Raw genomic sequence first — 15,142 nt, 5'->3', positions numbered from 1 at the left:
GCGAAAAGATATTTGAGTGCAGTGATGAAGTCTTCTCTCAAAAAAACCCTATTTTGAGAACCTCGACAAATCCTTTTTTTTTATTGTATAAAAATATTGGAGAACTGCTGAAAAAATGATGTAGAGCTAAAATAAGACCATGTTGATAAATAAATAGTTTGCGTATCCAAAAACTTGAGTTTAATCCAAAAGGAATTATAGATAAATATATATATTAACGAGAAGGAACGTGTGAGTCGCTTCTGGGGACGCGACTCTACTTATACCCGTACTCAGTCAGCTCATTTTTGAGCTTATGATTTTTTAGAATTTAAAAATTAAAAAAAAAATTTTACATTTTACATTTTTTTGCTACAATCTGTTATCTACATCTACAATGTATATTCCACATCTAACATGTAGATTGTACATGTACCATTTAGATTCTACATCTCCTCCGCTAGGGGTTGCTCGCGCACTAATCGCTGCAGAGTGTGCGAGCGAGAAAGAGATAGGAAGCGTCAGCAGCGCTGGAGAAGGAGAGGGAACCAACAGAAAAGTAATTTCTTCATCCTGGCTATAATTATGATCCGATCTAGTTCAGATTCGGCAATCTGGTAGATATGGGCATTCTCTACGATACTGCGTTTTTATACCCGTACTCAAAAAAGAGTTAAGGGGTATATTAGATTTGTGGTAAAAGTGGATGTGTGTAACGCAGAGAAGGAAACGTTTCCGACCCCATAAAGTATATATATTCTTGATCAGCATCAATAGCCGAGTCGATATAGCCATGTCTGTCTGTCCGTCTGTCTGTCTTGTTGAGCGCCTAGATCTCAGAGACTATAAGAGCTAGGGCAACCAAATTTGGTTTCCAGACTCATGTGATATCCCACTGCTACAAGTGTATTTCAAAATTTCGCCCGGCCCCCTTCCGATCACACAATGGACGAAGTTCTGTGGCAGGCACAATTGTAAAGATAAAAATAAAAACGCAGTATCGTAGAGAATGACCATATCTACGAGACTGCCGAATCTGAATCAGATCGGATCATAATTATAGCCAGAATGAAGATTTTAATTTTCATTTGCTTCCCCTGCCCACTCCTTCCAACGACAACGCAACTCATTTTCCTTCTCGCTCGCACACTCTGCCGCGTTCAGTGCGCGAGCAACCCCTAGCGGAGGAGATGTAGAATATGAATGGAACATGTACAATCTACATGTTAGATGTAGAATAGACATTGTATATGTAGATGTAGATAGCAGATGTAGCAAACAAATTTTAAATGTACAATTTTTTTTTTCTTCTAAAATTCTAAAAAATCATAAGCTCAAAAATGTATATACTGACTGAGTACGGGTATAAGTAGAGTCGTGTCCCCAGAAACGACTCACACGTTCCTTCTCGTTAGTTTTATCGTATCTTTAAAAATGTGCCTGCCACAGATTTTCGTCCTTTGTGGGTGCGGAAGGGGGCGGGGGAAATTTTGAAATACACTTGTAGCAGTGTGATATCACATAAGTCTGGAAACCAAATTTGGTTGCCCTAGCTCTTATAGTCTCTGAGATCTAGGCGCTCATCGAGACAGACAGACAGACGGACAGAGAGACATGGCTATATCGACTCGGCTATTGATGCTGATCAAGAATATATATACTTTATGGGGTCGAAACGTTTCCTTCTCTGCGTTACACACATCCACTTTTACCACAAATCTAATATACCCCTTAACTCTTTTTGAGTACGGGTATAAAAAGGGACTTACTGTATTACGTTGTGCCCGTACAATCACAAGCGATGCCTCACATACTGGACGCCCAGTTATGGTCTTATACCCGAAGAAATTGAACAAATTCACGATATGGTGTTGCCCGATCGGAGATTGAAATTGCAAGATATTCTGGAAGCCGTAAGCAACCACATAACTAAGTGGTTTTAACTTTGAATAGTCACTTGGGTTTTTTTTGGGTTTTTTTGCCGTTTCGTAAACTTGGAAACGAGGAATGCTCTCGGAATTAACCACATTGATTACCTTCAGAAAGGGTAAAACAGACAATGGCGATTATCCCCACTTGTTGGGTCGATTTAATGAGGATTGGAAAAAGAAACCACAGCATTTGGTCAAAAACAAAATTCTTCCACCAGGATCCAAAAACTTGCCTTTAATCCAAAAGGAATTATAGATAAATATATATATTAACGAAAAGGAACGTGTGTGTCGCTTCTGGGGACGCGACTCTACTTATACCCGTACTCAGTCAGCTCATTTTTGAGCTTATGATTTTTTAGAATTTAAAAATTAAAAAAAAAATTTTACATATTACATTTTTTTGCTACATCTGTTATCTACATCTACAATGTATATTCCACATCTAACATGTAGCTTGTACATGTACCATTTAGATTCTACATCTCCTCCGCTAGGGGTTGCTCGCGCACTGAACGCTGCAGAGTGTGCGAGCGAGAAAGAGATAGGAAGCGTCAGCAGCGCTGGAGAAGGAGAGGGAACCAACAGAAAAGTAATTTCTTCATCCTGGCTATAATTATGATCCGATCTAGTTCAGATTCGGCAATCTGGTAGATATGGGCATTCTCTACGATACTGCGTTTTTAGTATTATCGTATCTTTAAAAATGTGCCTGCCACAGATTTTCGTTCTTTGTGTGGGCGGAAGGGGGCGGGGCGAAATTTTGAAATACACTTGTAGCAGTGTGATATCACATGAGTCTGGAAACAAAATTTGGTTGCTCTAGCTTTTATAGTCTCTGAGATCCAGGCGACAAACAAGACGGACAGACGGGCAGACAGACATGGCTCTATCTACTCGGCTATTGATGCTGATGAAGAATATATGTACTTTATGGTGTCGGAAACGTTTCCTTCTCTGCGTTACACACATCCACTTTTACCACAAATCTAATATACCCCTTAACTCTTTTTTGAGTACGGGTATAAAAATGCTTGGGGATGGCTAACCCGAAAAGTCTACGAATCTGGAAGACAGTTCAATGATAAAACTGCATTGATAAATGCCATTAAAACATAGAAGCCTTTATAATTACTTGCGAAGTCGTCTGTATGAAGTAATTACAAACAATGGAGGCTGTACACAATATTAAAATTTTACAAATAGCTAATACTATTAATCCATAATTTAAATTATTATCAATTCTTTTAGTTTTCTCTATATTATGATCATGTTCCTAATTTTTTTATACATACTCCTGTGGTATTACACTGTGTATTTTAAAATTTCGCACTGCCCGCTTCCACCAAATTAAAATCCACAATTTAAAAAATACGAGAAAACCGAAAACGCAGAGCCGTAGAGAATAACCAATCTCCTAGATTGCCGAATCATTACTTTAGCCATAATGGTCAGATAAATCTGCAGTGGTTTCGCTACCCTTCCACGCGCTACTCATCATTTCTCTCACCTGTACTCTCTACTGTTCCTCGTGCAGTGAGCGCCCTCTAGCAGAGGAGAGCGAAATATAACGTCGTATTGGTGTGAGAGAAAGAGACACGGGTGTAGCGGAACTAAAAACAACAGCGAAGAAATGGAAGCAGATAAAATATTCCTAAATCTGACTGAGTACCAGAAGTAGGGCTGAATCTTTTGCCGCGGCTCACAACGTTACCGCACGTTAATTTTTCACATATTTCTTATATATACATATACAGCTTCAAAAACACGAGAAAAAATAAACGATTTTTGGTATGCTTTAAAGTTTATTTATGTGTACTTTACGTATGTTTAAAATTCACCATTTTTGTTTACGTGGATTGCGTTGTCATATTTAAAGCAGCAAATTAAAATTTATTAGAAAAAAATGTATAGGAAAAGAATATATGTTAAATTTATTGTTAAAAAAAATGTAAGCAAAATGTACGTAAAAGAGAATGTGTTTTGTTAATGAATATAAACTTATTTGTAAATACGCGCTGGATATCTGTGTGCCAGTATGTGAGTGCTATTATTAAGATTTAATCGTATACAGTATTGATGGTATGCTTTTCTGACCAGACTAACACACACGCGCAGGACAGTAGTTACATATATATATATAAAGTGTATTAGTTTCGATTACGATAAATTGCCCAGATAAAGATGCAATCAATATAAATAGATTTATAGATAATATTTTAATAAATTTTATTTTCAAGGGCTTAGATCCTGGTGGAGGTTGGGATCGTAACCGCCCATGCTATTATCGTACGGTTGCTGCTGATCGTAGCCTCCGGAGCCCATGGTATAACCCATTGAATCCTGTGGAGGAGCTGGTGACATCATTGGTGTTGTCGTACCACTGGGCGGACCTGCCATCGAGTAGGGGGAAGCGCCTGCTGCCTTTTTGGCTGCATATAAATTGGCCTCTTCTTGAGCTTTACCAATGTTTTTTTTATAGCGAATGCGTTTATTGCCAAACCAATTGGATACTTGAGAGACCTGGTGTTAGATAAGATTATATCTCAGATGTAAGAAATGGTTAGGTTTTTCCAAAAACTCACTGTTATACCGCACTTGCGCGCCAGCTCCTCCTTGGCCTCTTCGGATGGATATGGGTTACTCAAATGACTATAAAAATACTCATTGAGGATTTCAGATGCCTGCTTGCTAAAATTACGCCGCTTCCGACGTGCGTCTAGAAATCGCGAACGAAGGATCATCACAGCTTCGCAAGTCGATTGCTTCAGTTGCATTTGTATGGAGCTGAACTTTTTGTGTATGATCTGTACCATTCGCTCGATTTCTTTGGGTGTAATGGGTCTAGAAAGAGTGAATTGGATTTACATATACTAAATAAGTTACTCATCCTACAAGTTATTACCTGGTTCGACTCTGCTCACGCAGAAGATTCATAACGTGCGTAGTGAATTCATTACAGGCCTGCTCGTATTTCTCTAGCTCTTGGTGATAGATCTGACGAATCTGCGCCAACTTTGCGCGATAGTCCGAATGCTCGATGGCATTGTCAGCACCATCAATCGATAGCGATCCACCCTGACTAGCGGCCGCTGCGGATGCAGCTGCTGCGCCTCCACCACCTTTTTCGGGACCAGCAACGCCTTCGGCAATCAGCATATTATCTAGTCGCATCAGTTGCGGGTCTGGTGGCTCTTCTTCCTGAGTATTGCGAATTGAAAGAACTGTAAAAATTAAAAATAAAAAATGTTTTTGAATCATTTTCTTTTGATTACAGTGTGGCTACTAAGTTTGGCCGTCAGCCATTCGGGTGATACAGGGGGACTAACGGATAACTGGCTGTCTGGCCGTAACTGTACACTCGGACTGGGGGTAAGGGTGCCTCGGACTAGGGCTTTCCCTGATCCGATGCGGCCATGCTCCTGTTCAACACCGGTGGAAGTGCTACTATACTCTATTCGTAAGGGCTGGTAACAGGTCCTGATACGGTCAAGTCTCTGTCACTGATGAAAACTCTCAGTGTAATAACCCCAATCCAAGGTGAAACAGGATATGCCAGGGATGCGTGGCAGAGGGAAGCTCGATGCTGTATATGCTAAATCTGGATACCTGCCGACCTCCAGTTTAAATTAGGCTTCCCGGGACAAGCGGGCTGATATGCCTCAGGTGACTTACCCCTTCCCGCATACTCGTGGGAATAAAAATTTAAACAAAAAAAATTCCCAAAGACAAGCCGCAAAGCAGCTCGGTACTCCTTCTAAAGTACCGGAGGGTCAGGCCAATCTCTCTACATCAACGCCTGGGAAATCAGGTCCTAAGCGCGGCTGGTAAGAGCCTTGTGATCGGGGAACTTCTGTCAACCTCGGCTGGCGGCGGTACTGCAACACAGGCAAAGAAGTCGTCCTATGAAGACAGAGGGCCCGTTGCCTTCCCCGATCACAAGGCGCTTACCAGTCTGTCATTCACGGCTTCACTGGCGGACCTGGAGATTGATTCCCGGACTGTAAGTCTTATCGATCAGATGCTTCGATGCAGGGCCGTTGAGGTCTCACTGGGGACCGGGGTACACCGCAGGGCGGAGTCCTCTCACCACTCTTTTGGAACGTAGCAGTAAACTAATTGCTGCGGGAGATAGAGGGAGTGGATGAATCGTAGTGGCGTACGCTGATGATGTTGCCAAAGCATTCTTTGGGAAATTTCCACAGAAACTATGACTCTCCTAAAACTGTCGCAATGGGCACACAAATTCGGGCTAGATTTGAACCCGTCAAAAACGTCAAAATATTTAACTCGATTTTATTCGGGAGTAATAGCATGGTCATTTTTGCATTTAAAAAATTGAAAAAAGTAATTTTTGTGTGCTGATTAAGCATTATTTTTTGCGGAAAAATACCACCACTGAAAACGAGGAAAAGCTTGATTAGTTTCATGGGGTCTATTCTCGATTGATTTCAATGGTAAAAATTTGGGTTACTGTGTTTCGTTGTGCCCGTACAAGCAAAAACGATGCTGCACATCCTGGAAGTCCAGTTATGGTCCTATACCAGACGAAATTGTAAAAATTTACGATAAGGTGTTGGACGATGAAAAAGCTGTCTGAAAAATGGGTATCGCTTCAAAAGAGTGCTTGGCGTTGATTAACCCCGATAACGACGAGTTTGTTTTGACCAATTTTTTAGCAAATATTGTATCGATATAATGAGGATTTGAAAAAGAAGGGTCAGCATTTGACCAAGAAAAAACATTTTTCCACCATGGCTACTTCGTCTCGCTCTAATTTAGATAAACTTTATAGTGAAAAAAAACATAGATAGTTCAAATTGTTTTGCCACGTACAACTGGCCATAAGAAAAACATGGATTTTCTAAGTTTAGACCAAAAACAGTCAAGGATTGGACTTGTGATTTTATTAATCGCCATGACGAAGGCAAGACGAATCAGGAACTGAATTCGTTTAAACTGAATGGGCATATCCGTTTGGATTATTGAAATCCTCGGAATAAGGACTAACTCATCTTTAAATTTTCCTTTGATTCAACTAGTCAGCACGACATTTAGTCTGTGCCCCAAAATTAATTTTTCTTATAGATTTCGGGGTTTACAATTTTTTAACGAATTATGGTTTTTTTTTATGGTTTAATTTTTTATTTAAAGAATTTTTAAAATCTGGTATTTTTTTCATGGTTTTTTTCAGAGGTAGTGCTTCTATTTTTTACATAACTTCTTAACTTCTTATTAACAGTGAAAAGTTTTTAAAGTCAAAATTTCGAAAAAAAAAATACCGCAAAAAATTATGAAATTTGAATTTGAAAGCTTAATATCTTCCAGGCATTAAGCTGCAGACACAAAGTGTCTGGGTCGGATTTTAAGCTGCATTTGTCAGCTTTTCAGAACTGCAAAGTTCTATGCAACCAGATATAAGATACTTAAGTTATGTGAAAAATAGAAGCACTACCTCTGAAAAAAAATCATGAAAAAAACAGATTTTAAAAATTCTTTAAAAAAAAAGGACACCATAAAAAAAATAAAGTACTACAAAAATTGTTAAATCCCAAAATCTATCAGAAAAAGTCATTTTGGTTCACAGCCTAAATAAAAAGTTCAATTTTCTTGAGTAGTGTAATTCTCTTTGTCACATTCTGTCTATTTTCTTGGTAAATTTTAAAATGATGTGCAGTCTTGTATCTCTTCCACTTATTATAAGCTTGGTTTCTTTTTTTAATTCGTAGCTTTAGAACCAAGGATTTGCTTTTCGCTTGGCAGCTGCTCTCTTTAGCGGAACATTGTGATTAAAGAGGTAGTTAATATTAAGCTGAAGCTGGTCAAGTTGAGTGTTAACAGATAACACTACTCGACAAAATCGAACTTTTTTTTTCCTCAAGGATCCAAACCGATTTTTTCTGATAGATATGGGACTTTAAATTTTTTTAAAGAATTATGGTTTTTTTTCTATGGCAGAACTTTTTTTTGAAGAATTTTTGAGCTTTTTTCAGAGGTAGCGATAGTTTTTTTCACATAACTTTAGAATCTTACGTCTGGTTGTAAAGAACTTTGCTATTTTGAAAAGGTAATTAAAACAGCTAGAAGTTAAGCCCAAATACTTTGTGATTTCAGCTTACCGTCTGGGAAATATAAAGCATTGAAATGCAAAAATTATGATTTTTGTGCGGTATTTTTTACGAAATTTTGACTTTAAAAACTCAGGAAAAGTCGAAAAAATTCAAAAATTCTTTAAGAAAAAGTTCTGCCATAGAAAAAAAAAATATCATCAAACCATTTCTAAGCCCCAAATCTTTAAGAAAAAGTTCGTTTTGTTGCTTGAGGAAAAATCGTGTTGACTAGTGTAATTGGTCATATATGGAGTGCCAGTCAAGTAGGTTAATGTCAATGTAAAGCTTTGCATAGTCAATATTTTTTAAGTCCATGTAGAATATGGGAGGGTCATTTGTGTCAAGATTAAAGTCATAGGTCAAAAATAATAAGTCATGTCTTGAGTATCCAGGAACTGAAAGTTGATCGTATAACATTATCTTTGCTTTATCATTCACAAAAAATAAGTATTTCGTATTTTTGTATAGTGTGTGGCCATCGTTGAGTTTACCAAGTTCAGTCCTAATGCTTCCATATGTTCTGTCAAGTAATCTTGTGTGAATATATCGCAGTTAAAATCTCCAGTCAGAATTATATCAGTATATGTAAGCGATATGTCAGATATTTAATTTGTCAATTCGAAATAGTCAATGTTCTGATTAGGTCGATAAATGCATCCTAGTAGTAATTTATTTGAGCTTTTTGTGTCGATCAATTTTACAAAAATATATTCGAGTTCACTTTCTGGGGACTGTTTGCAGACAGTTTTAGTAAAAATATTTTTTCTTGTGTAAATAACAAGCCCACCCTCATGACCAATACGATCCGAACGAAACACATTGTAACCACTACATGCAGGCTTTGTGCATTAATATTGCACATTTTTAGGCCAGCTCTTTGCTTCACCAGAATTCTTAACAAACCATGAGTAGTAGTATTTATGCTTTCTCGGGAATCACCAATTTCAAATGCTTAAATGAAGTAATATTCAACAACGCAAGAACAGGGAAAAATCTAAAAACACATCTAAAAACACATATTTTAATTAAAACTACTGGTGAACTACTATTAATTTTACTTGCTATCATTTCTGCGTCACTGCTGCTCTCCTTCTTGATGGCGAAAGGAACCAGTTGGTATATTGGAAAGGTGGTTAATGTTTTCAAGAACAATGATTTCACCGTTTTGGCTTGCCCTGACATGTACTACCCCTCTTCGCATGAAAACAGCCAATAATTTCCTAGCCTTTTTCTGCTTCATAGCTTCCCTGAAAACCAAATTGTTTTCCTTTGTGAGTTGCTCGTTGACATAAACGGGGCCGGGGAGTTCAAGCCAAGTTGCTGGAGGGTCAGTATTTGTTGCGTTTCACGCCTTAGCGTGCCAATCGCTCTGAACAGCGCAGCCTTATCACGTAAGTGATCGAGCTTGACGATTATTACCGGATCAACTATTGAGTGTGTTTGGTAGATGCGGTAGATGTCCTTAATGGTGGGCGCTGGGGTTAAACTTAAATTGAAGCATAGGGTGTTGAAAATATGCTTCAATTTTTCGCCTTCAACAAAGGGGACACCGTGAATGCGCATGATTTAGCTTAGCTTCCAGATTGGCGACTCTTTGCGATATTCCTCGAGCCTCGCCCAACTCATTTTCAAGGAACTCCACCCGGTCGCTAAGCTGCTTTATTTGCCTAGTTAGAGTGCCGATTTTCGCACTCTTCTATTTTTATTGCAATGAGATCCGTCTGTTCCTTTAGGCGTTTGTCCAATATTTGCAGAAGGCTTGGCGACAGAGAATCAGCTTTTTGTGCTGATTTAAGGTCAGTGTCGGTGTTTTCACGCACTCGCTTTGTAACTGACGGCATTTAAATTTGTAACGGAAAAACTGTTTGAAAGTTGTAACACCGATAACACTGCTTTGCCGATCAACAGATCTGGTGTGGTGAGCGAGCGCCCTCTGGTGACAATTTTTGACAAGCTTTTCCGATACCGGTAATAATCGCTAAACAGCTGTCTATTGTTACCTCTAATGCAAAGTGCAATTGGTTTTGTCTTCACACGATGAGTGAAAATTGTTATTTCGCGCTCTTTCCTCGTCTCCTTTCCTCACGTGAGCCAAATTGGAGTGTTTTTAAGATGATGGATTTCGACAAAAATATAAAGTTGTTTTATCCACAGCTCGTTCAGTTGGAGAGTCAGTGTTAGCAGTAGGAAGCTTGGTAAGCACCTTATGCTTGGATTTTCCAACAGATGATCTTTTTTTGTTTGCAGATTTCTTGAAAGAATGTATATATTGGCGGAGCCCGGCACTAAAGTCTGTTCTTCGCGACTTTTCAGCGAATACCTATGGTATTGAATGGTTTGGATTTCGAAGCATGATGACTACCGCCTTCAGTTGTAAGTTTAAAAATTCAGTTGGATAACACTAGTCAACACGACATTTACGCTGTGGCCCAAAATTACTTTTTCTTACAGATTTCGGGGTTTAAACATGTTTAACGAATTATGGTTTTTATACCCGTACTCAAAAAAGAGTTAAGGGGTATATTAGATTTGTGGTAAAAGTGGACCCCATAAAGTATATATATTCTTGATCAGCATCAATAGCAGAGTCGATATAGCCATGTCTGTCTGTCCGTCTTGTTGAGCACCTAGATCTCAGAGACTATAAGAGCTAGGGCAACCAAATTTGGTTTCCAGAATCATGTGATATCACACTGCTACAAGTGTATTTCAAAATTTCGCCCCGCCCCCTTCTCTTCCCACCATTCTCTTTCTCGCTCGCATACTCTGCAGCGTTCAGTGCGCGAGCAACCCCTAGCGGAAGAGATGTAGAATCTACAGGTTAGATGTAGAATATACAGATGTAGATGTAGATAACAGATGTAGCAAAAAAATTTAAAATGTAAAATATTTTTTTTTTAATTCTAAAATTCTAAAAACTCAGAAGCTCAAAAATGTATATACTGATTGAGTACGGGTATAAGTAGAATCGCGTACCCAGAAGCGACTCACACGTTCCTTCTCGTTTGTGATATATTTATATATATACCGATATATATATATATATATATATATACCGTAATAATAAAAAAAAAAAAACATGTAGATTGTACATGTACCATTTAGATTCTACATCTCCTTCGCTGGGGGTTGCTCGCGCACCGAACGCGGCAGAGTGGGCGAGCGAGAAAGAGATAGGTAGCGGTTCTTTGTCAGGATGGGGCGGAAGAACAAACAGAAAATTAATTTCTTCATTCTCGTTTTATCGACAGGAGCACGGCCATTACCGATAGTCGGAAATTGCATGGAGAAGTCTTTAGCAGATGGGTCGTCAAACAATGCAACTGTCATGTTTGCCACCAGTTGCAGTTTCTTCACATTTAACCACAGATTTGATGATTTGAGGAAGCTGTTTGGTTACAACAGAAGCGTCTGAATTTTCTTTTTGATTTATGTAACACTTTCCATTCAAAAAATCAAGCAACCGTAATCCTGGAAGGGCATACTTCATACAAAAATACTAACTTTTCCGAGCCGCTTTTTCCAATGTTTTTAATAGTTATTATGCTATTCTGGGAGGAGACACACTCAAAATATCAAAAACCATGAAAATCAGACTAGCCGTTCTAAAATCGCGATTTTCCGAAGCGCGGTCGCCTTTTCCATATTTTTTCCAAGCCTGAATGGAGACAAGTTCAACAATTGTCTGTTTGGCATACTGTGTGCTGGTTGTAAATTTGTTGGCTTTATAAAATGATGAAGAATAAAAGACTATTCTTAACAAAGGAACGTTGTGAGTCGCTTCTGTGGCCGCTACTCTACTTGTATACCCGTACTCAGTCAGTATACATGTATGTGGAGTAGGCTGGGCCACAAAATTGTTTTTCGAAATTCAAACGGGACACCCCCTAGTTTTGTTTCCTTGGATTTATTGATAATTTACATTTTTTATTATTTTTTTATACCCGTACTCAAAAAAGAGTTAAGGGGTATATTAGATTTGTGGTAAAAGTGGATGTGTGTAACGCAGAGAAGGAAACGTTTCCGACCCCATAAAGTATATATATTCTTGATCAGCATCAATAGCCGAGTCGATAGAGCCATGTCTGTCTGTCCGTCTGTCCGTCTGTCTGTCTGTCCGTCTTGTTGAGCGCCTAGATCTCAGAGACTATAAGAGCTAGGGCAACCAAATTTGGTTTCCACACTCATGTGATATCACACTGCTACAAGTGTATTTCAAAATTTCGACCCGCCCCCTTCCGCCCCCACAAAGGACGAAAATCTGTGGCAGGCACATTTGTAAAGATACGATAAAACTAAAAACGCAGTATCGTAGAGAATGCCCATACCTACCAGACTGCCGAATCTGAATCAGATCGGATCATATTTATAGCCAGAATGAAGAAATTAATTTTCAGTTGCTTCCCCTGTCCCCCCTCCCGACGACGACTCCGAAACTCATTTTCCTTCTCGCTCGCACACTCTGCCGCGTTCAGTGCGCGAGCAACCCCTAGCGGAGGAGATGTAGAATCTAAATGGAGCATGTACATTGTACAATCTACATGTTAGATGTAGAATATACATTGTAGATGTAGATGTAGATATCAGATGTAGCAAAAAAATGTAAAATTTTTTTTTTTTCTAAAATTCTAAAAAATCATAAGATCAAAAATGTATATACTGACTGAGTACGGGTATAAGTAGAGTCGCGTCCCCAGAAGCGACTCGCACGTTCCTTCTCGTTTTTTTTTAATTTTTTAGAGGTTGCTACCGAATTTTACAAAAAAATTTAATCAAGAAATAAAATTTTGTTGCTGAATGAGTGGATAATTGGTAAAATCTATTGCATATATATTGGCAGTAAAAAACCTTCACAAGTTTTGGCGAGTTTAGTTAACTAAATATATCAACCTCATCTGAACTTCTTGATTTTCACCAATCGTTAATTTTTTAACAGTAACTAAAAAAAAATAAAAATACCTTATTATCTATATGAACTAGTTGCTAAGTTTCAATATTATTTGAAAAAAACCGACGAATTCAATTTTTTTTTTAATGTATATTTACCCAAAAATTTGTATATTTGTTTTTCGTGGTAGCAACCCCCAAACTTTAAACTACAAATTTTGAAAAATATTGTATAATTTTATCGAATAACACAGAACAGAATTGGGGGGGTGTCCAATTGAAAAACAAAAACAAAAATTGTTTGGTCAAATTTTGGCCCAGCCTTATGTGGAATTTTAAAATATTTAAATTTATCAGATTACATTTTTTGCTACATCTGTCATCTAAATCGGCATCGTCCATGAGGATTTTACATCTCCTCCGCTAAAAGGCGCTCGAACAATGAACGAGGCAGAGTGTGCGATCGAGAAAGAGAATGAATAGCGATTAAGCGGAGGGAGTGGGGATAGCCCACCACATTCTGGCTGTATTGATATTCCGATCTGAACCAGATTCGGCAATCTGGTAGATATGGTCATTCTCTACTATACTGCGTTTTCTTCAAAATTGAGGATGCCACTGGGCAAGGAGAAATTTTGAAATACACTTGTAGCAGTGTGATATCACACGAGTCTGAAAACGATACATACAGTTTGAACTTTTCCGGACAGACTTGGACATTTTCAGTTCGATTGTGTTATTGAGGGCAACTTACCAGTTTTTTCCTTAATTTCGCACAGTACCGAGAATAGAGCCGGCTTCATTCGATGACAGTTCAGCGTGTGCTTCCTAGCCTGTGCCTCGTCCAGAGACTGCTCAGAGATGCTCATGATTTGTTGCAATATCTCGCCTATGTCCTTTTGCTTCCGGACTTCGTTCTCGCTGCCTGCATTTTGGCCATCGTCCTGACCAGATAAGCCATAGCCCTGTGGTGCCATCATTCCACCAGCGTGAGCCATCATGCGGTTGGGATCCTCCATGACCTGTCAAAAGATTGCCCACTTAGAAAAGAAATACAGATCTGAAACATTCGTAATAAATAGTTTTTGTGTCAGTAAATTCTGTTAATACTTGAGGGCAATATTCTAAGCTTATTAAAGATATAATATGCAAAATATGCCGTTTTGTTGTTGAAAATACCAAAGTTTTTCCAAGAAAACCACGCCCACTCCCCATTTGGGATTTGGGTGCCGCAGTCTTCGCAGCCGAAGCAAAAAACAAAGCAGAAAACAGCCCACTTGGTCTGTTGACTTTTTACTGCTTGCTGCTACTTCTACTTGCGATTTTTTCGAAGTAGACTTGCACTGTACACTGCACATCCACAGTGAGTCGTAAACTATTAAACAGTCGCTTTGTAGTACTATATATTTTCTCTTTAAAAAAATTCAATAGCTGGAGTGATAAAAAGTTATCTTAATATTCTGATTGAAATCGTCACACATGTTACATGGATTACAATAAAGTATAGACATAAGTTTTGAGCAGAGTAACGAGCATCAGAATGATGGTATCTTCATAAAATAAACTGTATTTACAGCCATGTGATTAATAATTATTATATTATTATAATAAGAACACTTGGCCATGCTTCAGAAAATGCTCTATTAAATGAATATTTTCTGAAATTTTGCGGTGATCTTAATTTTTATCAGTAGATTTAGGTTTGCATTTCATAAACAAAAAGTAAAAACCAAGTATAATGGTTGAAAAAAATAATAAAAAAATTTCGGTACTTCATCGACTTTTGGCTGTGCGAAATAATAGGGACTTCGAAATAAAAAATGATATATTTCGTAAAACAGCGTGTTTCTAAAAGTTGTTTGGTATTAGACTATTGATTCTATTTAGTTTTAGTAATTTTAGATATAAAAACATCCATAAAACAATGTTTAGATATTAGGGATGGGAAGGAACGTGCTTAGATGTACTCAGATACCCATGGATATGAAAAAGTCCACAAAAATGGATTTTCGTACCGGAATATTTGCCGAAACATTGACGTTTTCCAAGGAAGTTAATGATAATGCAATAAAACATACTATTTAAGAGGAAACACGGAAACAAAAATCAAAAATATTCCGAATTCTTGAGAAAAATGTGATGAGATTCTTGAGGCAAGAATCTTATAATTACCATAAAAATATTTTATGGAGGCAAACCCATCTAAAATTTGAATAATACTTGAAGATAACAATT

The 15,142-nt window shown here is 38.1% G+C and overlaps 1 protein-coding gene across 3 annotated transcripts in view; it reads right to left on the bottom strand.

The window, feature by feature from the left end:
- Positions 1–3,695: 3,695 nt before the first annotated feature.
- The window catches only part of LOC111081165 (homeobox protein extradenticle), a 40,280-nt gene continuing 28,833 nt past the window's right edge, over positions 3,696–15,142 (bottom strand). Inside the window, exons 2-5 of one of the 3 annotated variants that reach the window (XM_022377150.2) lie at positions 13,662–13,947; positions 4,816–5,134; positions 4,496–4,754; positions 3,696–4,433 (exon numbers count right to left, since the gene is read on the bottom strand). In XM_022377150.2, the coding sequence (XP_022232842.1) occupies positions 4,146–4,433; positions 4,496–4,754; positions 4,816–5,134; positions 13,662–13,926 (1,131 nt within the window). In that variant the 5' untranslated portion in view covers positions 13,927–13,947 and the 3' untranslated portion in view covers positions 3,696–4,145. Of the gene's footprint in view, positions 4,434–4,495; positions 4,755–4,815; positions 5,135–13,661; positions 13,968–15,142 lie in introns of all 3 variants that reach the window. The other 2 variants (XM_022377151.2, XM_022377149.2) reach the window with 2 other exon arrangements.

Source organism: Drosophila obscura, unplaced genomic scaffold, assembly GCF_018151105.1.
Source record: "Drosophila obscura isolate BZ-5 IFL unplaced genomic scaffold, ASM1815110v1 contig_58, whole genome shotgun sequence".
In the NCBI taxonomy this organism is placed as follows: domain Eukaryota; kingdom Metazoa; phylum Arthropoda; class Insecta; order Diptera; family Drosophilidae; genus Drosophila; species Drosophila obscura.
Note: the sequence above shows the minus strand (reverse complement) of the source record. Positions and strands in the feature narration are given on the sequence as shown.